The following is a 22,217-nucleotide window of genomic DNA, read 5'->3' on the forward strand; positions in this document are numbered from 1 at the left end:
TCCAGACACCCACATCACTGACTCACAACCTGCTGCACCCAGACCCCCACCCCACCAAGCCTCACTCTCTCAGCACCCAGACTCCCCCGCTGATACTCCCACTCCCAGATCCCTCCACTGAGCCCCAACCACCTTCACCTGGAAGTTCTTGCAGAGTCCCATTGCCCCTGCACCTGGAATCCCCACAACAAGCCTCTGTGCATCCAGATCCCCCAACACCTAGCCCCTATACTGAGCTTCCTGCACCCAGATTGTCCTACATAGAACCTTCGCACCCCGCACCAAGCCCCTTCACATTTGGATCCTGCATGGTTGAGCCTGCCTGCCCCACACCTGCCCCAGGGTGTTTCTGGGGCAGGCCCAGGCCTTGTGCTATGTCAGGGTCAGGTGCCCCTTCACCGCTGAGTCTGTGTCTCAGGGGTGGGGATGGGGTGATGCAGGATGATCTCCCACCTTTGTGCAGCCAGTGGCCTATGCTCCCCACTGCTATGCGGGAGCCTCTACATTTATTTATTGACAAATAAAACATGCACAATTTTGCAGAATTTTTAAATTTTTGGCACAGAATTTTTAATTTTTTGACACAGAATGCCCTCAGGAGTAAGATAAGAAGGTGTTAATGTCATTGTACAAGGCAATGGTAAGATCTCACCTGGAATACTGTGTACAGTTCTGGTCACCCATATTCAAGAATGATGAATAAAAACTAGAATAGGTGCAGAGAAGTGCCAGTAGGAGGAGCATGGGAAAGGAGAGACATTCTTATGAGAGGAGACTAAAAGAGTTTTTGGGTCATTTAGTCTAGCAAAATGAAAGCAGAAAATGAATAAGATTGCTCCCTATCAGTACATCAGGAGGATAAACATCACGGAGGGAGAAGAGCTATTTAAGCTAAAGGTCAATATTTTCATAAGAACAAATGGATGTAAACTGGCTATAAATAAATTTAGTCTGCAAATTAAAATATGTCTAATCATGAAAGGAGTGAGGTTCTGAAACAGTTTTCCAAAAGGAGTAGTGGTGGCAGACAACCTAGCTAGTTTTAAGATGGAGCTTGATCAGTTTATGAATGGGAGTGTATGATAGGGTTGCGTGCAATAGCACAGGATTGACTCAGTGATGCAGGACATTACATCTAGTCCGATGTCCTTATGTAAAATTTATTGTTTTAAAGGATACATGTTTTAAAATCATGATCAATTAAAATAAATGTATTTGTTTATCTCACTATTAACACCATAAAACTGGTTAATCTACTTTTTAGTATTTATTCTAAACAGTAGTTTATGCATTAGTTTGATCTTAGACAATAAAAAGAGACTAATCGGTTACATTTTCTTTAGTCTAGTCAATTTTACCTTCAGGTTCTCATGAGTTAACACAGTCCTGGAATGATGGCAAATCCTATAGGGCCTCTTTAAAAAATGCATTTTCGGGCAGTTGAAATATGTCATATATTTTATTAGCTGTTAAGCTTTGCAAAAACTAAATTTTCACTAAAATTAAAATTTAGGTCAAATTTGATCTCACAGTAACCCTACAACTGAAGTAAAAACTTTAGACTTACTTAATGTAGGTTGTGGTAGCATTTAAAACGTGGAAAAAAAAAATCAAATACAGACAACATAGTTCCTGTTGCTGCTGTCTTACAATTTAAAATAATTTTCATAAAGGAAAAATACTTATCATAGTTTAAATTTAAACCTGTGTTGAAACACTTCAATTACATTTTCCTTCAGATTTCTTTTTTATAAATCTATTCCAAATATTCTTTCTTAGGTTGCAGCTTGTAGAGATACAGGATATGACTGGTTTGAACAACTTCTTCAAAATGTAAGTAATAGTTTTGAAAGACTCATTTTACAAATGTCAAAAGACTCTTAGCATGTTTCATGGAACCTAGGGCTAAAATGTAACTCCACGAACTTCTAGAATAGTCCTTTACACTGTTATCCTAATTGTAAAATCTAACATTTTCTTGACTTTTTTGTTACAACCTTTTGACTTTAACAGTTGTATTCTTCCTTTGCCACTGCTTTTGTACCTAAAGCTAGTTCTTCTTTGAGTAATGGTCCTTATTGTATTCCACTGAGGGTTTACACATCCATGCCATGTGTCCAAAGCTGGAGAATTTAAAAGTAGTACTTTCCGCTGGGGTCCACACATACGTCCTTGTCTCACCTCACCTCTTGGTTTTGTCCAAGGTGATAAAGAGCCAAGTGGATCAACCATGTCTCCGGTTCCTTCTCACTTCTGCATGGTCTAAGTCAGAGCTACTAGTGTCCTCTTGTGTATGATGCACATTAAAATGTTTAGAATAGTATACAGTTAGTTTTTCTTGTAGCGTTTGCTGTTTTTACTGTTTTAACGTAGTTTTAACTTTTAGTAATAGTTTTGGTAGAACTGAGACTTAGGTGGAATCTGTTTACTATTACCCCTCACCCAAGTACCCACACATGGGCACTGGACTGTGCCAAAGACACCAGGATTTAAAATCTGTGCTTCCTGCCCAGTAATATCCTGTCCATTAATGTAATATTTGCCAGTCTTTCCCAAGCCTTACCCAAGAAGGCCGGGCTTTCCACATTAAGAAGTAGCTTGTGGAAGTCGCCATGAGGCCTCAGGCAGACCCAGACAGGGGGAACCCCACCCTCCCAACATCAGCTTGAGACAGCCAGGAGTGCGCCTCCAGCTATGAAGTTTGAGTCCAGCTCCGGTGGTACCGCCACTAGGGACCCCGTGCTGGGGCCTAGTCAGGAAGTACGGAAGCGTGCACATAAGCATGGCAGTAAGTCTTCCTCCAAACCAAAGAATGATGATGCACCTTCTACGAATTCCAGCCACGGGGAGGCAGTGTTCTCCAACACGCACAAGCATGACAAAAAACCTCACAAACTGGCAGATCCACCAGTATGGCATACCAAGCTGCACACACCGTCAACGTCAGCCTCCCTTAAGACCAGAGATTCATCAGTTTCAGGAAAGTCCTCCACTCGGGCACTGGTTCTGGCTATGGAATGAGTATCATTAACACCAGGGAGATTGGAGAAAGCACCAGAGACACATGAACTGTTTACTCTAGTGGCCTTTCACTACCATCCACATCTAGGGATGCCAGATCTCCTACTCAGGACATACCACGGTCAAGACATTTCAACGCATCTTCCTATGGTTTACATGCTTCCACCGGCTCCAGTGGTACTGCCATTGGGACTGGCTTCCTCAGAGGATTCGGATGGAGCATGAGGGCTGCCAATTCCCTAACGCTACTCTGAGTATCCCAAAAGACCACTGGCATCATGGCATTACCCTCCTCCACAACAGCAGAGGAGCCAATGATTTCCCACACCATGGGGACCTCTGCAACACCCACAGGATCTGTCCTGCTGGCCCTGTTAGGGAACCTGGCCCCATACCCACCTATAGAACCCACCCATGTCATGAGGGAGGCTTCACCTCTTTCCCCCTCTATGGCACCCTCGAGCAGATGTTTTGAACTGGGTATGGAGGAAGAATTGTTCAGTCTGTTTCGATTGGTACTGCTGGAGCAAGAGCATTTTTCATTGTCCTGTCCAGATGCTGGCTTTATTTATTATATTTACTCAATATTGACGTTAATCTGACTAGTTCTTGAGGTCATCTTTTTTTGCCCATTTTCAAGACAGTGGCTGGGATTTTTCAAAGTAGTCTAAGCAGGTTAGTAGCCCAGCCCCCATTTAATTTGAGTGGAATTTGGGTGCCTAACTTCTTTTGGCCCTTTGAAAATCCCAGCCTGTAACTACTCCCTTTATTTCTTTCCCAGTTCTCTGGTTGGTTCTTGTATTTGTTGGGAGTGATAGCTAGTGACTGCATTTCTTCTGTTATTACGTGGGGTCTTACTGCAGTATACATGGATCATCTGAAATCCCCAGAGAGCTGGCTGGTCACATCATTTTGCATTCTTCTCTATATTTTCATCCGCATTAAAAGATACCTTCATATGCATTAAAACCAAGACTTTCAAAAATGGGTGCCTAAAATTAATCTCCAAATCCATATTTTGGTGCCTAAACAATTGACCTGATTTTCAAAAGTTCTGCGCATCTCTCAGCTTCAGTGACACTAATGGGAGCTGAATATTTGACACTTTTCAAAATCAGGCTAGTTGTTTAGGTGTTGAAATATAAACTTGGAGCCCAAAGTTAGACTGCCCATTTTTTTCAAATCTTGGTCTTGATACTTTCATAATATTACTTTTTCCATACAGAAAACATCTCTGTAGCAACGTCAACAGTTATGTGATTATGAATGCAAGTGGAGGTGGTTAGTGTAATCACTAATGGGAAAAGGGGGCCATGAGACAGTGTCTCATTGTTAAAATTTAAGGAAGTGTTGTTTATTCCTTTTCATAACACAAGAAGTAGGGGTCACCAAATGAAATTAATAGGCAGCAGGTTTAAAACAAACAAAAGGAAATATTTCTTCACACAACGCATAGTCAATCTGTGGAACTCTTTGCCAGAGGGTGTTGTGAAGGCCAAGACTATAACAGGGCTCAAAAAAGAACTAGATAAATTCATGGAGGATGGTCTATCAGTGGCTATTAGCCAGGATGGGCAGTGATGGTGTCCCTAGCCTCTATTTGCTGGAAGCTGGGAATGGGTGACAGGGGATGGATCACTTGATGATCACCTGTTCTGTTCATTTCCTCTGGGGCACCTGGCATTGGCCACTGTCGGGAGACAGGATACTGGTCTAGATGGACTTTTGGTCTGACCTTTGTTATGTTCTTATGCTACTAAGAGGGGCAAGGAGAAACAAATCAAAACAGATGATAATATTGCACCAGAACAGCACCTCTTACAAGTCACAGATAAGGCACGTGGACAACAGAGAGCCAGTTCAGGCATCAGGAAGTGAATAGTGAGTTATAGGGAGTGAGAAAAGACAAAGACAATGGAACATGACTCTGTTAACATTTTGAACATAGTATCTACCTCACTGACAAGACAATTCTACTTGTTAAACTTTGCGAATGAGCTATACTTACTGCCCTATCGCTTAATTCTTTTAATTGTAGTGCTTTGTTCCTAGATATCCCCCATTCAAATGTAATATTTATTTTGTTAAATAGTTTAATTTTTTGCCTTCACAAAGTGCTTTTCAGGGCTTCTTAGGAAGAACTTGGATAACTTTATATGTATCATGAAATCCTTCTTCATCTGTGATTGTTACAAATGTGACATACATTTAAGTGCAAATTATTGGGACGATTCAGTGTATTGCAGTTTATATTAAATCTTAATCATCTCCTGTCTTTCTGTCTGCAATAGCTTTTGAAGTCAGAAGAAGATGCCTCGTATAAACCTGTGAAGAAAGCCTGTACTCAGCTTGTTGATAATCTGGTTGAGCACATTCTTAAATATGAGGAATCTCTAGCAGGTAATATAATTACTTAAAATCCAATAGTGTTAATGTATTTTTTGTTATTAAATATATTAAATCATACACTAATGTTTGTAAAAATCTGTAGTTCCGTTTAAAAAAGGACAGTAGTGGATAAGACAAGGACTGTCTCAAGACATCTAAATTAAAGCTTCCTTTGTTATGATTAAATTGACTTTTAACTGCCATTATAATAAATCTTCCTCTTGTCACTTGAAAAGGATGCTGCTTGAAAACATTTTTTGTTCCTTCATTAAAGTTGTTCTGGTGCTATTATATTCTGGTTCTATCACACTTGGTGAAATATAGAATGTTGTTATAAGGCATAACAAGAGCATGGCAGGCATGGATACATTCAAATTAGAAATAAAGCAGAATTTTTTAATAGCAAGGAGGATTAGCTGATTGAACAAACTATCAAGGGAAAAGATGGCTTCTCCAACTCCTGATGTCTTCAGATCAAGACTGGATGCCTTTCTGGAAGATATATTTTAGTGAAACACAATTTATTAGGCTCATTATAGGAATAATTGGGAGAAATTTAATTACCTGTGATATACCAGAGGTTAGACTAAATGATCTAAAGGTACCTTCTGGTCTTAAATCCTGAATCTGTGATGTGCAGGACAGTATAAATTACCACAGGTTATTTTTTCATCCACACATGGTTGTGGTAATACATCCTTTTTAGCATCTTTTTACCAAGCAGAATACCTGATAAGTCAAAAATTTTAAGAAATGTCTTTGCTCTTGTGTCCATTTAGAGCTCCTAAATCTTTGAGTAGATAACTCCCATTTGGGATAAATGGTAACTTTGAGTTTCACATTTTGTGTGAAAGAGAGGTTAAGTAAGTTTTGAATGCATTTCTATTTGATATATATTGTAGATATACACTTTAAATACTAGGCTTTATCTTTAAAAGTCTTTTAAATTTTTATAAGTTTCGTTTCTTATATTTTTTCATGAAGGGTATAGTTTGTGACAAAATTACCTAATATGTATATTCAAGTCCAACTGCCAGCTTTTGATAAAACTTGAAATAGTAGGAAGCTTTGCTTTGTTAGAGTAATAGAGAATGTTTGGGTTATTTACAGGCTAGCTGTAGGTGTTGCTGCACATAGTTCATTTAGGTTGTTTTATCTCATTAAGTAATAGTCTGGTCTATTGGGTTGAGTCAGTTCCTCTTGGGTTCTGTTCCCAGCTTCGACTTGCTGTGTGAGCTTGGACATACTCTCCCTGTGCTTCCATTTCCATTTATCTAAAGTGGGGATTTTAATGTTACTTAATCTCTCTGAGAGTTGAATAATATTACTGAAGGTTTTTGACTATATAAAGTGCTATATCTGTGATTAGTAATAGTACTATTATTCCTAGACAGGAAACTTGTTTAAATTGGATGTAAGGTTGTAAATACATATCAATAGCTTAAAGGGATGGGGGAAATCAGTAGTAGAACTTTATAGTTCTTAAAAGCATTTACTCACAAACATTGAAAATATGGAAATACAGCAACTTTAACTCTGCCTCTGTGTCCCACAACCCTGTCCACATAAGACAGGTACATCTTTAAACCCACAGCTGGTTGATATGTTAATTCAGTGAATGCTTTGGTTTGCCTATAGCCCCTTTCAGCTTGCAGACATTGAAAACTATATCCACTGTGGTTTACACAGCAAAGTATGCATAGCATAATCACAAAAGATATATAGGGCCAGATTTTCATTGCATTGAGACCCCTGTACACTATTCTGGAAGTTTACACTACTTTGGTTACTTTAAGGGCCACTTACACTGCCAAAGCAATATGAAAGAGCCTTAATGGAAACCAGAATCAGGCATATGGAGTAAGATTTCCACAGCTGTAAGAAGCCAGATAGAAAAGGGCTGAAAGGTTTGCATAATTCTAAATGTTGTATGAGGGAATTATTATGATTATGAAGGGATGGGAGGCAGATGCTTTGTATTTATACAAATTGAATAATACTTTCCTTTTATAACAATGTCTTTGATCCAATAATCGCATTGTACATTACAAACAGTAATTTTGTGTAACAACCTATTAATTAGGTATGTTTTATTATCTATACTTAACAGATGCGAAAATATAGGGGCAGAGAGATTAAACTGTTTGTTCAAGGTCACGTAGTATGTGTCAAAGTTTAGATTAGAACGCAAGTCATATGAATTAAAAAAAAATTTCCAGTTGTCCTGCCACCCACCCACCTTCCCCCTTCTTTTCCTATAGAAAAAATTTTGATGTTGCTGTCTTGGTGCGGAAAGGTAAACCTCACAAGTAGACTGTAGGACACAGTGTTTGCAAAGTGCTTTGAGAGCCTTGAATGAAAGTTTTTATGTACAGCTCCACAAGACAGAACTCAGGGGAGAAATCAAATCAGTATCTTAGATGTCTGTATACTAATTCAAGAAGTATGGGGAATAAGCAGGAAGAGCTCGAAATGCTAGTAAATAAACACAACTATGACATAGTTGGCATCACAGAGACTTGGTGGGAAAATACGCATGACTGGAATATTGGTATAGAATGGTACAGCTTGCTCAGGAAGGATAGCCGGGGGGGGAAAGGGAGGAGGTGTTGCCTTATATATTAAAAATTTATACACTTGGACTGAGGTTGAGATGGAAACAGGAGACAGACTTGTTGAAAGTCTCTAGGTAACAATAAATGGGGTAAAAAACAAGAGAGATGTCATGATGGGGTCTACTGCAGACCACCTAACCACGAAGAAGAGGAGGATGAGGCTTTTTTTAAACAATTAACAAAATCATCCAACACACAGGACTTGGTGGTGATGGGGGACTTCAACTATTCAAACATCTGTTGGGAAAATAACACTGGAGGGCACAGGTCATCCAGCAAGTTCTTGGAATGTATTGGAGACAATTCTTTATTTCAGAAGATGGGGAAAGCTACTAGGGGATAGGCTGTTCTAGCTTTGATTTTGACAAATAGGGAGGAACTGGTTGAGAATTTGAAAGTGGAAGGCAGCTTGGGTGAAAGTGATCATGAAATGGTAAGAGTTCATGATTCAAAGAAATGGTAGGAGGGAGAACAGCAAAATAAAGAAAATGGATTTAAAAAAGGCAGACTTTAGCAGACTCAGGGAGTTGGTAGGTAAGATCCCAGGAGAAGCAAGTCTAAGGGGAAAAACAATTTAAGACAATTGGTAGTTTTTCAGAGAGATATTATTAAGGGCACAAGAGCATACTATCCCACTGCGTAGGAGAGATAGGAAGTACGGCAAGAGACCACCCTGGCTTAACCAAGAGATCTTCAATGATCTAAATATCAAAAATGAGTCTTACAAAAAGTGGAAACTAGGTCAAATTACAAAAGATGAATATAAACAAATAACACAAGTATGTAGGGAAAAAAATTGAAAGGCCAAGGCGCAAAACGATATCAAACTAGCTAGAGACCTAAAGGGTAACAAGAAAACATTCTACAAATACATTAAAAGCAAGAGGAAGACCAAGGACAGGGTAGTCCTGTCAGTCAGTGGGGGGCAGCGAACATGTGGAAATGGCAGAGGTGCTTAGTGACTTATTTGTTTCGGTTTTCACCAAGAAGGTTGATGGTGATTGGACGTCTAACATAGTAAATACCAGTGAAAATGAGGTAGGATCAGAGGCTAAAATAGGGAAAGAACAAGTTAAAAATGACTTAGACAAGTTAGATGTCTTCAAGTCACCAGGGCCTGATGAAATGCATCCTAGAATACTCAAGAGCTGACAGAGGAGATATCTGAGCCATTAGCAATTATCTTTGAAAAGTCATGGAAGATGGGAGAGATTTCAAAAGACTGGAAAAGGGCAAATATAATGCCAATCTAAAAAAGGGAAATAAGGACAACCCGGGGAATTATAGACCAGTCAGCTTAACTTCTGTACCCGGAAAGATAATGGAACAAATAATTAAGCAATCAGTATGCAAACATCTAGAAGATAATAAGGTGATAAGTAACAGTCAGCATGAATTTGTCAAGAACAAATCATGTCAAACCAACCTGATAGCTTTCTTTGGTAGGGTAACAAGCCTTGTGTATAGGGGGGAAGTGGTAGACATTGTATAGCTTGACTTTAGTAAAGCTTTTGATACTGTCTCGCATGACCTTCTCATAAACAAACTAGGGAAATGCAAGCTAGATGGAGCTACTATAAGGTGGGTACCTTGTGGAAGGGCATAACAAGTGGGGTCCCGCAGGGTTCAGTTCTGGGTCCAGTTCTGTTCAATATCTTCATCGATGATTTAAATAATGGCATAGAGAGAACACTTATAAAGTTTGCGGACGATACCAAGCTGGGAGGGGTTGCAAGTGCTTTGGAAGATAGGATTCTAATTCAAAATGATCTGGACAAGCTGAAGAAATGGTCTGAAGTAAATAGGATGAAATTCAACAAGGACAAATGCTAAGTACTCCACTTAGGTAGGAACAATCAGTTGCACGCATACAAAATGGGAAATGACTGCCTCGGAAGGAGTACTGCAGAAAGGGATCTGGGGATCATAGCGGACCACAAACTAAATATGAGTCAACAGTGTAACATTGTTGCAAAAACAAAATTATTCTGGGATGTATTAGCAAGAGTGTTGTAAGCAAGACACGAGAAGTAATTCTTCAACTCTACTCAGTACTGATTAGGCCTCAACTGGAGTATTGTGTCCAGTTCTGGGTGCCACATTTCAGGAAAGATGTGGAAAAACTGGAGAAAGTCCAGAGAAGAGCAACAAAAATCATTAAAGGTCTAGAAAATGTGACCTACGAGGGTAGATTGAAAAAATTGGGTTTGTTTAGTCTGGAATAGAGAAGACTGAGCGGAGACATAACAGTTTCAAGTACATAAAAGGTTGTTACAAGGAGGAAGGAAAAAATTGTTCTTAACCTCTGAGGATAGGACAAAAAGCAATGGGCTTAAATTGCAGCAAGGGAGGTTTAGGTTGGACATTAGGAAAAGCTTCCTAACTGTCAGGGTGGTTAAGCACTGGAATAAATTGCCTAGAGAGGTTGTGGAATTTCCATCATTCGAGGTTGTGGAATCTCCATCATTTTTAAGAGCAGGTTAGACAAACACCTGTCAGGGCTGGTCTAGATAATGCTTATACCATGAGTGCAGGGAACTGGACTTGATGACCTCTTGAGCTCCTTTCCAATCCTGTGATTCTGTAAGATGGCTGAACTGGGAGTTGTTCCTGCTTTTCTCCCTTCTGATTAATCCACATTCTCCAAGACTTGACAGACTGAACTGCTTCAACATAGTTAGAAGCAAAGCAGCTACTTATATAGTGCAAAGGGATTACAAAGTACAGAAATTAGAAAGTTTACAAGGGATCTCACAATCTACAAAGTTCAAATCCAGTAGCAAAAACCTCCAAAATTAATCATCAGCTTTCCCAAAAATGCTCAAAGGCACACTCATGTTCACTAGCTAATCTCATTAACCAAGCTACATTTTGTGGAACCTTCTCAGTGACCAAAAAACAAAACAAATTATTTCATATTAGGAAAGTTTTTGTTATGAATCCAAGTTTTGTTTGCATTATTCTGTTTTACATTCATTACAGAATCATTGGCTGAGCCTGTGGTCTGGAAAAATAAGTGGTTTAAAAATTAATGAAAACTTCAAAGGAGTTTACTTATTATTTTGCATATTTTCTTGATAATGTGCTTACATTTTTGTCTGCTAATCCAAGTTTTCTTATCTAATGAGGAATTTATATGCCATTTTTTCAAAGATACATTATCAGTGAAAGTGATTTTTATATGTTGTGTTTATTTACTATCCAGTTTTGTTATTGAAAGAACAGTCCTTGAATTGAATATATTTAATGTATTTTCTAATTTTTGCAGACTCTGACAACAAGGGTGTGAATTCTGGTCGCTTGGTAGCTTGCATAACCACTTTGTTCTTATTCAGCAAAATCAGGCCCCAGCTAATGGTCAAACATGCCATGACCATGCAGCCATACCTTACCACTAAATGTAGTGTAAGTATAGGAAACTAAAGTCTTCTTTCATCTCAATAATTATGGAACTCAAGGGTTATCTTAAATGCATGATGAAATTGAGGGTGGGAGTGTAAAAAACAGCAGCAATATTTCCACTACATGGCTGTTTTCAGTCCTGAAGATATGAGAGAACCTTTTGTAATCCATACATCTCTAATAGGAGTGTTTTTTTTCCAAAAGTATTGGATGCACAGAAAAGTCTGCCTTCAAGGTTTCTTACTTTCTTCTCCAAGGTGAACTGCAAAGGTTTTGTTAAAAATTAAAAACGTACTTATTAAGGTTTAAAAAAGAAAATAAGTAGAGGGTGTTATATTTTAAATGTATTTAACCTTTATTTTAGTAATATTTACTTCCTGGTTTTGTACACTCCTCAGCAGAAAACTGACCAATGTGCCATTATGGTATGAAGTTTCAGATAGTCATCCAATTTTGCATAAACATATTAATACTTAATGCAACTATTCCTCTGTAAAGTTCAACCCACTTATTCACTATTTGCTCTGTATTCGATAGCCGTTCAATTTTATGTATCTATCCTGTTAATTTCAACCTTTTATCATGATTTTGATTTTTCCAATTACCACAAATACATAATCAAGCTTAATATTATAGTAACCATTAGCTAGTTTCAACATTTCACCATTAGCTAGTTTCACATTTCAATCTCAGTCATCATTTTTCCCTCAAAACTAAAAATCCCAATTTTGTCGTTTTTCATACATAAACTCCATTCCCTTTCTTTGCTTTACATTTACACTGCTGCTTATGGTAGCAAGTTGGTAAGGAACCCATTGTGAATGTTGCTGTTTGTGTAAGGTTTTGTGTAAACTACTAGTGTGAATTCCTGGGCTGCCCCCCCCTTGAAGTAAATGGTAGTTATGTCACTGACTTCAGAATTTCACTTCTGGTCTTTTAATCTGAGAATTCCTGTCGTCATCTTAATAGTTAATTATCTCCAGGTCTCTTCCCCATTCACCTGCCTGTGGATGGAGGACATCATAATAGCAAGCCTTGTCATCTAGCAGTATTTACAAAGTACTCCTGGTGTTGTATGATTAGATGTAGTCTCTTCTGATTGACTAGTATACCAAGCTGTCCTGAGTGGGGTGGAGGGGATTTAAATGCCGCAACATCTACTCAGTGGACTGTACACAAGCTTCAGTTATGCAGCTTGAGGTGAATCCTAAAATCATTTAGCTGGTAATTTATAGCGTATCCCATTGTGATTAATGGGATGCACACTGGGAAATTGTAACTTGTATTGTCAAAGGGTTAATAAAACACTTTAGTGTATATGAAGTGAACTGGTAATTAATACTTGCTTTGATAATTTCTTCTCTAGATTCCTCACGTATGGCATGTGTACTACTTTTAGGCCCACTGGCTAATAATCTTTCATCAGATCAGGTTTTTTAAATCATGGTTTCTGAAATGTCCTAAACACTGTCTTTTTATCTATATTTGTAGTTAAATCACATTCAGCCCCAGTTTATCTTCACCTGTTGCTAGTATCTGGTATCAGCAATGGGTCATTCTCTAGGGCAGTGGCTCTCAACCTTTCCAGACTACTGTACCCCTTTCAGGAGTCTGATTTGTCTTGCATACCACCAAGTTTCACCTCACTTAAAAATTACTTGCTTACAAAATCAGACATAAAAATACAAAAGTGTCATAGCACACTATTACTGAAAATGTGCTTATTTTTTCATTTTTATCATATATTGTATCATAAAATAAATCAGCTGGAATATAAAAATTGTACTTACGTTTCAGCATATAGTATATAGAGCAGTATAAAACAAGTCCTTGTCTATATGAAATTTTAGTTTGTACTGACTTCTCCAGTGCTTTTTATATAGCCTGTTGTAAAGCTAGGCAAATATCTAGATGAGTTGATGTACCCTCTGGAAGACCTCTGCATACCCCCAGCGGTACACGTACACCTAGTTGAGAACCACTGCACTAGGGCAGAGAAGCCAGAAGAGTTCAAAGATTCCTTCTAGGACTCCAAAGGAAAAGTCAGAATCCAAAGTCCTACTCAGACTGTGTGGAATACTGCCAAGCTTCAAGATGGAGCAGCATCAGTTCTGATGTATCATTTTTGAGAATCTTGGTACAGACAACCCCAAACTTCTTCTCTTTTCAGAGCTGAAATAAATTAGGTTGCATTCCTAGCCTATCATGCTGACCATGTTACCTTCTCCTGGAGTCCCTGTTCAGGTTCCTCCTCCTTCATTGTATATAATGCAAGCTTCTTTGTCCTTTTAAAGTCCCTACTAACTAAAGTTCCTGCTGACTACTCTTTGGAAATCTATGGAACTTTTTTAAACAGAGAAAACAATAAGAAGCTGTTTAATACTTTGCTGAGTAACTTTAAATAACATTTTTATTTCACCTACTCTTGTCTCTTAAAATCAAATCCTCCCACTTGTTTGAGTTCTTTCTCCTTCTCCTTTGAGAACCTCCCCTCCGGTCCCCCTACATCTTTACTCTTCCCACACCATCCTATAAGTGGCTGGAAAGGAGAATCTCTTTGCAACATAAAGGGGGTCCAGAACCCCTTCCTCCCCACCCCATGCAGCCACTCTAGAGAACTTAAGTGATACAGAGGGATTTACATGGTCCCTGTGCCTCTGGGTGAATATTATCCATTGCAACTATATTAAATCCATGATAGTTATCAAAATGTTACATTTTATTAAACAGTGTATGCCTATGTATTAAGGTATATAGGTGTGTACCTTTTTCATGATATGTTATCAAATATTTAAATTCAGAAAATCTAGTTACTCTGTATTTCCTCCTATGTACAGAATTAAAATTAAGTGACCGCATTCCTGTTATGCTTAGGATATATCATGACATGTTTTGTAATAATTAATTACAAAATAATAATTACCAAAGACAACATGAAGAATATTTTAACCATAAAATAAAACTTACTTTTCACATCAATAACTTTTATCTTTACAAGAACAATTATCTCACCTGGACTCATTTATTTCCTAGTGAAAAAGTATTGGATTAGTAATTAAAGACAACAGTTTAAATTTGATGATCATAGCATAGCAATACTTTTGAACATGGTAACAAATTTAAATTGTTGTCTTTAAACCCTTAGCCAAACTTTTTCTATGGGGAAGTGCTACCTAAAACAAACTTCACAGGAAAGTTAGATCTTTGAATATCCATGTATACTTTTACTGAAAAACTGAGATTTATTAAGTTATTCTCAAACCTGAAATAACATTAGAAATAGTTAGTTCTTATAGAGGAAAATGGTGAAAATGTTTAATCATTGTAAATGTTATTTTTACAGACTCAGAATGATTTCATGGTGATCTGCAATGTTGCAAAAATTTTAGAGCTGGTGGTGCCATTGATGGAGCATCCAAGTGAGACCTTCCTTGCCACTATTGAGGAAGATCTCATGAAACTTATAATCAAATACGGCATGACGGTAAGATTTAATTTCTACTTTTTAAATTAATGTAATGGTTTTGGTTCAGTTTGATATGGAATATGTAGAAATTATTTAAGATGAAAGCATGAACATTTCTTCCCTATTAATGTTTGAATAGCAGTTTTGAAAAACTGGCTATACTTGTGATAGTGTAAATGGCCAACTAACTTTCTTGATTTACCAGAGTTTGTGTATTTATTATTACACTTTAGTTGTTATGTACTTGTTCTGAGATTTTCAAAATAGTCTTGAAGATTTAGATCTTTATCTTCTATTAGTTTTAAATAAATAATATGTTTTTATATCTTGAGATTGCTTTGAAAAATCTCTATCTTGATTTCTAAATAAATGGTTATAAACATTTTCTGTCTTATCTTCAGGTAGTGCAGCACTGTGTGAGCTGTCTTGGGGCTGTTGTAAACAAGGTTACTCAAAATTATAAATTTGTGTGGGCCTGTTTTAATAGATACTATGGTAAGTTAAATATCAGAGCATACTATTATTAAACAATTTTATAAAAGTTTTGGTTATGCATGTCATTTCAGGAGTGCAGTATTTGCTATGATTAAATCTTTTCTCTTATTTTAGGTGCACTTTCAAAATTAAAAAGTCAACACCAGGAAGACCCAAACAGTACTATACTTACAGCCAATAAACCAGCACTCCTTAGATCTCTTTTCACTGTTGGAGCACTGTGTCGCCATTTTGATTTTGATCAGGAAGATTTTAAAGGCAACAGTAAGGTAAAATACACTCTGTTTACCTTCTCGGTGTCTTGTGTTTAAACAGGTAAAGTTAAAAAACTTGTAACTTGTAAATAGAACAGAATAGGTTTGGTCATTTGAAACAGTGAAGTAAAGTCTTCACAGTGAAGCTAGACTGTACTTGTAATTTGCAACAATTTATTTATTTTGGGAAAGCTCTGATGTCAGTAATGTGTGTTTCACTTTGCAATTAGGTTTTAAAGATTGTTTTAAGTAGAATCTAAAAATTAGCTGTTTCTTCTTAAGTCACCAATATTTTTTGTTTTAATTTGGCCAGGTTAACATTAAGGATAAAGTACTTGAACTGCTGATGTATTTTACAAAACATTCAGATGAAGAGGTACAAACAAAAGCCATTATTGGTTTAGGTAAGAATTACGACATTTTTTTGTTTTTAATTGAATCAGTAATTGTGCATCTCAGGGAATAGTATACGTAGTTTGTTTTTTACAAGAAGTTGGTTCATTTAAAAAGCTTTGGCATCTTTTTTAAGGAAGACATCCCTGCATGTCTGAAGATATTTGAACATAGTCTGTAGCAAATTGGTCAAAAAGGGGCTCTTTTCTCTTTCTTGTGAGAAATACATTTTCACAGTGTATGCCTTCCTGATGTGTATATATAATTCTTTACAATGTTCAAAAGTATCAGATTTCTAAACTAATGGTACCATCATTTTTCAAAAGGAAAGTAGTTTATAATCTGCTACTTCTTGAGTTTTACACCACCAAGGCATGAGATTCAAAAGATTATTAGCAAGCCAAGAACATCTGGGAAAGTCTTAGGTGATGCAACCATGCATTAGATCCTTAGCTGAAGTCAGTGGAGTTATGACCGTTTACAACAGCTGAGGATCATCCCCTTAGATGTCAATAGGCATTAACATACATAGGCTCTAACAGTTTCTTTCTGGATAATGGCTAGCAAGAAGTTTGCCACTTCTTGCAAGTTTTGACTTGCCTACAAGGGTCTGGGTCTGAGGCTTTGCCACACTCTTTCTGCTCCAGATGTGTACTTCCATATAAAGTATCGAAATATTAAATCCTTACTAGCAGACCAAACATAAGCTCTTAGGAGTACTACTTTATACAGCTGTGTTTATTACTTACATGGTCTCTGAGACAATCATCTTAGAGCCCCCCAAATAATTTATTTTCAGGTGGTGGCAGACTAAAGGTGAGGTCATTCTTAAAAAAAAATTGTCAGATAGCAAATTTTCCATCTCCCCCATCTGAAACATTTGGACATAGTAAGCAATAAGGAAAACGTATTAGGGAGGATAAGGAGAATTTTCCATGGGAATTGTGGGTTGTAGACTCATTTAAATCAGTGAGTGGAGGAAAGAAAGTTATGTATCAAAAATACTACTTTAAATTTAAAATCCCTTTAAAAAAGTGAATCAGATTAGCTAGAAAAGATCAGGTAACAAAATGTCATTACACGTTCATGCAGATAATAATAATCCCTACCAGAGAACATCCTTACCCCTTTCTCTTTCCTTTTTTCCACCCACTGGATGAACTGAGCTTTTTCTTGAACGAAGTCTTTTCCTGCACTAACTTTTCTAGATGCGAGAAACCAGCTTTATAGAACCTTGATTCCCTTGGCTTCAGCCAGTCAGCCCCTCCACTGTTTCATGCTGGGTTTTTCCATGTATATTCTTTTCTTCTTCCATTATTTCCTTTTCCTTTTATTTTCTTTTTTGTTTTGCACTTTGTTGTTTTTACTCATTAAAGATCTTTACCACCTGGGGGAAGGAAAACAAACGGTTCTTTTCCTTCATAATAGTTTTTAAGAAAGGGTTTTTGAGTCTGTATATGTCTGAGTCTCAGTGTTCCCACGGACGTATGATTGAGCAAGACCTTAGACCTCTATTATAGGATGGACATGTATAATTTTCCCATTTTATAAATGGGATAAATGAGAGATTGATTGCATGAGGTCACTTCTAGCAGAGCTGAGAATAAAATTCATTTAGCCATGCTGCCTTTGAGAATTAATGCGCTGTGTATTTGACTGCATAAGCACTAGATCATGCTCCACTTCAGAGCCTGGAATAGAATCAAGAACTCCTGATTCTCCAATATCCTTCTGTTGTGTTTCCAATTTTTGAGTGATTCTTTGTATTTTATTTCATATATGTATGATGGAAGATTTTACTAGTTTACCTTGAAAAATGTAAGCACAGTAATTGCAAGGCAACCAAGTGGGATCTTTCTTATTTTTTTCTTTCAGGATTTGCATTTATTCAACACCCAAGTCTAATGTTTGAACAGGAGGTGAAGACTCTGTACAACAGCATTCTGTCTGATAAGAATAGCTCAGTAAACTTAAAAATCCAAGTGTTAAAAAATCTCCAAACCTATCTACAGGAGGAGGATACACGTATGCAACAGGCAGATAGAGAGTGTGAGTGATGAGCGCTGTGTTAAGAAAACGTTCAAAATGTAACTTTTGTTACATGAAAACAACCTTTTAATTGAACTGATTCATAAGGGTTTTTTGGGTCTAATTATTCATGTATACATACATACATTACCTTGGATGAAGATTTCAGGAACATCTTTTATACATAGCCACAGCAAGAGGTATAGAGTACAGCGTTCTGTTCTTAACTTCAAGTTTTAAGCTGCTGGGGAAAAATCCAAAAGGTGTAATACTTAAATTCTTGCAGTTAAAATAATGAGTGCTTTGCTTTTTCTATTATCAAATTCTTCTCTGAAATTATTAATTTTCAGGCATTATAAAACAAGAAATCTTCAGGGCTGTGTTATGGGACCATTCTGAAGCTTAAATATGTCATAAAGAATATGATGAATAGTATGTAGAGTAGAATAAGTTAGTGGTTTCCCAAAGATCTTGGCACAAACAATTGCTTTTGTTCCTTTCTACAGGGAAGAAAGTAGCAAAACAGGAGGATCTGAAAGAAATGGGAGATATTTCCTCAGGGATGAGCAGCTCCATCATGCAACTTTATCTGAAACAGGTTCTTGAAGCTTTCTTTCATGCACAGTCCAGCGTTCGCCACTTTGCTCTAAATGTCATTGCACTGACATTAAACCAGGGTCTTATCCATCCAGTTCAGGTATGTAATGTTAATGTGCTGTATTTCTTTTACACAAGAAAATCTCAGAATTTCCCATGGCTGCTAGATAAACTTCCAGTATGTGTGTGTTCCCCCCTCCCCCAAATCTGTTACAGTAGTTGCTTCTTTTGGGGATACTTCGTTTGGAGAGGCTGTTTTACATACAACAGATGTCTAGAATTCTTCTGTATTGAAGGGCCAACAGGATTCCAAAGACTAACCCTTCGTTGGCTTATAAATTAAATTTTAGTTTAATCATTTTTAAGCAGCACTCATTAAATGCATGGTGGAGTGCACTGGTTTCTGTTATATGGTATCAGACCCCAGTTAGTGTTCAGGCACACTTACATCCATGGTCTGTCTTCTTTACATTCCATTCATTAGATTCTTTTGCCAGCATCTTTCCCCGCAAAACACTACTTTGGACTGAAGTTCTAGAGCCAATGTTAGAGCTATTTGTAGTTTATTTTCAAGTAATTTTCTTCACCTGTGAATCTTAGCTAAATAGTGTTTATCTGTTACAGTGAAAATCTATAGCGGTGTGGCTAACAAGGATAGACTATTTTACTTACCTGTATCCATAATTTCCCACAGATTCTTTTGTATCCTCCTTTGTTTTGGAAGAATTCTGGGAAAATATTGAGGAGATATCTCAAGCCTCAAGTAGATAATTCCTAGACCAAACTGTGTAACAAATTTACTTGAGACCCATATATTTTAAATATATTAATAGCTTCCAAATTTCAGGCTTGCCATGAGGCAAATTACTAGGTCCTATCTAGACTTGGAAATTGAATGTGTGCTCAGCAAAAGTGTTTTCTAAATTTTAAAACACCACTTTTAACTCTGTTGTCAGCACCTGGTGTAAACAGACATTGATGTTTCAAAACATGTTAGCAAGTTGTGGTCAACCCTAGAGTCTCCTGGACCAAGGATCCTAGGATTGATCATGAACTGGTAACATGTTTTGAAACACTGCTGTCTTTGTCTACATAGGCGTAAGTGGTGTTTAAAATAGATCAACAAATTGCTAAAAACACCTCATTTTTCTAGTATGGGGTCCTAGAATGTGGCCCCGTGGAAGAGAGATACTGAGAATACCAACTGTGTTCTGGCACAAATTTTCAGTTTTTAATATGCTCGTGTCCTTGGATCATCTCCCCTCTTTATAACTTGTGCTCTTGCCTAAAAGAAGCCATCAAGCTGTAAGTCGCATAAGGTGTCACATTCTAGTTGCTCAACTATTAACAATTTAACATAAATAATAATGTGAGATAAATTTATGCATGTAGCAGCGTGTATAGCCACATACATTTTTGGTGTATAATGCCTTTGTATTTTCATCTGTTTCTTTTCTAGTGTGTGCCATATTTAATTGCTATGGGCACAGATCCAGAGCCCTCTATGCGGAACAAAGCTGACCAGCAACTGGTGGAAATAGACAAAAAATATGCTGGATTCATTCATGTATGTAATTCTAACATTACGTAACTTAAACAAAATGCTGATTCTCTGCTCTCTCAAGAGACTAGAAAAGTACAAGTCCAAACTGCAGGAATAGGAAAATATGGTTATATTTATCTGTTTATTAATTCTACTTGTGTTGGGAAGTTGAGTTGTGACCTCTTCATCTGAAACGATAGAGTTGTGAAGGAGCAGTTTTGTCTCAGAGTTGAAGATTTAGAATATCAGAAATGGGAAGCATTCCTAGTTCTCATATTTGCTCTAAAGTGTTTCATTCAACCTTAAAACTCTCTTACTTATAATGGTTAGTAGTATCTTGCTCATTGAGTATCACAGGCCAAGTAACTGTGATCATCTGTTTGATCACAAGGAACAACTCTCCTAATCTTCAACAGAATAGAGAAGAGAATGTCTTCTAAAAAACCAAGCAGTAGCACCTTAATATTTATATACTGGGAAAATGTTATATGTTACATGTACTTTTTCTCCGTGGGAGACACCAGGGTTTTGGAAGCTGGAGTTCGGGTAGAGGGAGCATAGGAAGGTGCTTGTAGTTGGATACCTTGTTCTAGAGAGAGGAGGAAGCTAGGTGAGGGCTCTTACTGTTGTGAGATATTACCGTTCACTCTACCTGGCCTTCCAGATTAATTTCCATCCCTGGCCTTTCCATTGCTTTATTTTTCCCTACAGACACCCCCAAAACCTCCTCCTTATCTTGATGTGGAACTGAGTGCCCAACTGCCTGGCTCTCTAGTGAGCTGTGTGTGCGCACTAGATTATGGGACCTTCCAAATCCCATGGCACTCCAGTTCATCCAACACTAGAATTTGGAGTCACTGTACTCATTGTACCCAAGTACATACTTAATTTAATAGAGAGGCTGGCAGGTGGGGTCCCGACTGTAGTCAACTGAGACCTAAGTTACTCTCCATGTAGGTGAGGATGAGGGAAGCAAAGGGGATAGAAGCACAGGCCAAAGCACAGGGAGTGGTGGGAACATTGGCTGGTCAGGCATCCTGTTGATACTGAAACTGGAACAAATCCTGGGCTTAACTAAAATCAGCTGAGAGACCGAGGCACATGCGGATAATTGGGAGTTTCTGTTGGTCATCCTGTGCATGTAGAGTGAGACGAGAGGGTTAAGATATATGCAAGTTCAAAAATTCACAACTTTCAACATTATTCCTGTGGAAAATCATTTCAAATTTATGAAATATCTGCCTGCTCTGAATCATCATTTTAGCTGGATGCTTCTAATAGGGCAGTTAATAGAGATATTCACATAAAACAGTCATTACGCTTCAGTTTCAACACCCCCTTGACATGAATGGGACTGCTTTTACCTTTCTTACAGCTATTTCGGTCTATTTGCAAACTCAAGAAACAATGCTGTATCAATTTGTTTGGAAATTTAACTGCACACCCAGAATGGCTAGAGGCTTTAAAAAAATAATAAAATAAAGCTTAAATTTTACAATAAATATCAGGGGTACTACAAATCCATGGGGAAAGAGTAAATGTGAAGGAAGTGGTAGGGTTTTGAAAATTGTGTTTTTAATTTGAGGCTAATGAAAATAAGATGAGGAAGACATTAATTTCAAATGAAAATTTTTCAATTTGACAAAATTATTTTTCTTTTTGTGTGACTGTTTTGAAAGCCACAATTTAAACAAAAATAAATATTTTATAATTTTAGATGAAAGCAGTGGCTGGTATGAAGATGTCTTACCAGGTACAACAGGCAATCAACATGTGCCCAAAGAATCCTGTAAGGGGCTTTAGGCATGATGAATCCTCCAGCGCTTTGTGTTCACATCTATACTCCATGATCCGAGGGAACCGTCAGCACAGACGAGCCTTTCTAATTTCTTTACTCAACCTCTTTGATGACACAGCAGTAAGCATTACATAAATGTACCTCATTTAAAAAGAAATTAGAATAAGTTTTTCATAAAATATACCGTAACAAGTTCAAATGATGAATGTTGGTGTCC

General features: G+C 37.4%; 1 protein-coding gene across 6 annotated transcripts in view; it reads left to right on the forward strand.

Annotated features, from left to right (window-relative positions):
* The window catches only part of NIPBL (NIPBL cohesin loading factor), a 294,662-nt gene that overhangs the window by 259,200 nt on the left and 13,245 nt on the right, over positions 1-22,217 (forward strand). For all 6 annotated transcript variants that reach the window (XM_073343794.2, XM_073343792.2, XM_073343793.2 and 3 more), the window contains 11 exons: positions 1,780-1,833; positions 5,313-5,421; positions 11,293-11,429; positions 14,770-14,910; positions 15,294-15,387; positions 15,502-15,656; positions 15,955-16,045; positions 17,910-18,083; positions 18,569-18,759; positions 20,119-20,226; positions 21,920-22,120. In XM_073343794.2, the coding sequence (XP_073199895.1) occupies positions 1,780-1,833; positions 5,313-5,421; positions 11,293-11,429; positions 14,770-14,910; positions 15,294-15,387; positions 15,502-15,656; positions 15,955-16,045; positions 17,910-18,083; positions 18,569-18,759; positions 20,119-20,226; positions 21,920-22,120 (1,455 nt within the window). The remainder of the gene's footprint in view (positions 1-1,779; positions 1,834-5,312; positions 5,422-11,292; positions 11,430-14,769; positions 14,911-15,293; positions 15,388-15,501; positions 15,657-15,954; positions 16,046-17,909; positions 18,084-18,568; positions 18,760-20,118; positions 20,227-21,919; positions 22,121-22,217) is intronic.

The sequence above is a fragment of the Lepidochelys kempii genome, chromosome 5 (assembly GCF_965140285.1).
Source record: "Lepidochelys kempii isolate rLepKem1 chromosome 5, rLepKem1.hap1, whole genome shotgun sequence".
Lineage (NCBI taxonomy): Eukaryota > Metazoa > Chordata > Testudines > Cheloniidae > Lepidochelys > Lepidochelys kempii.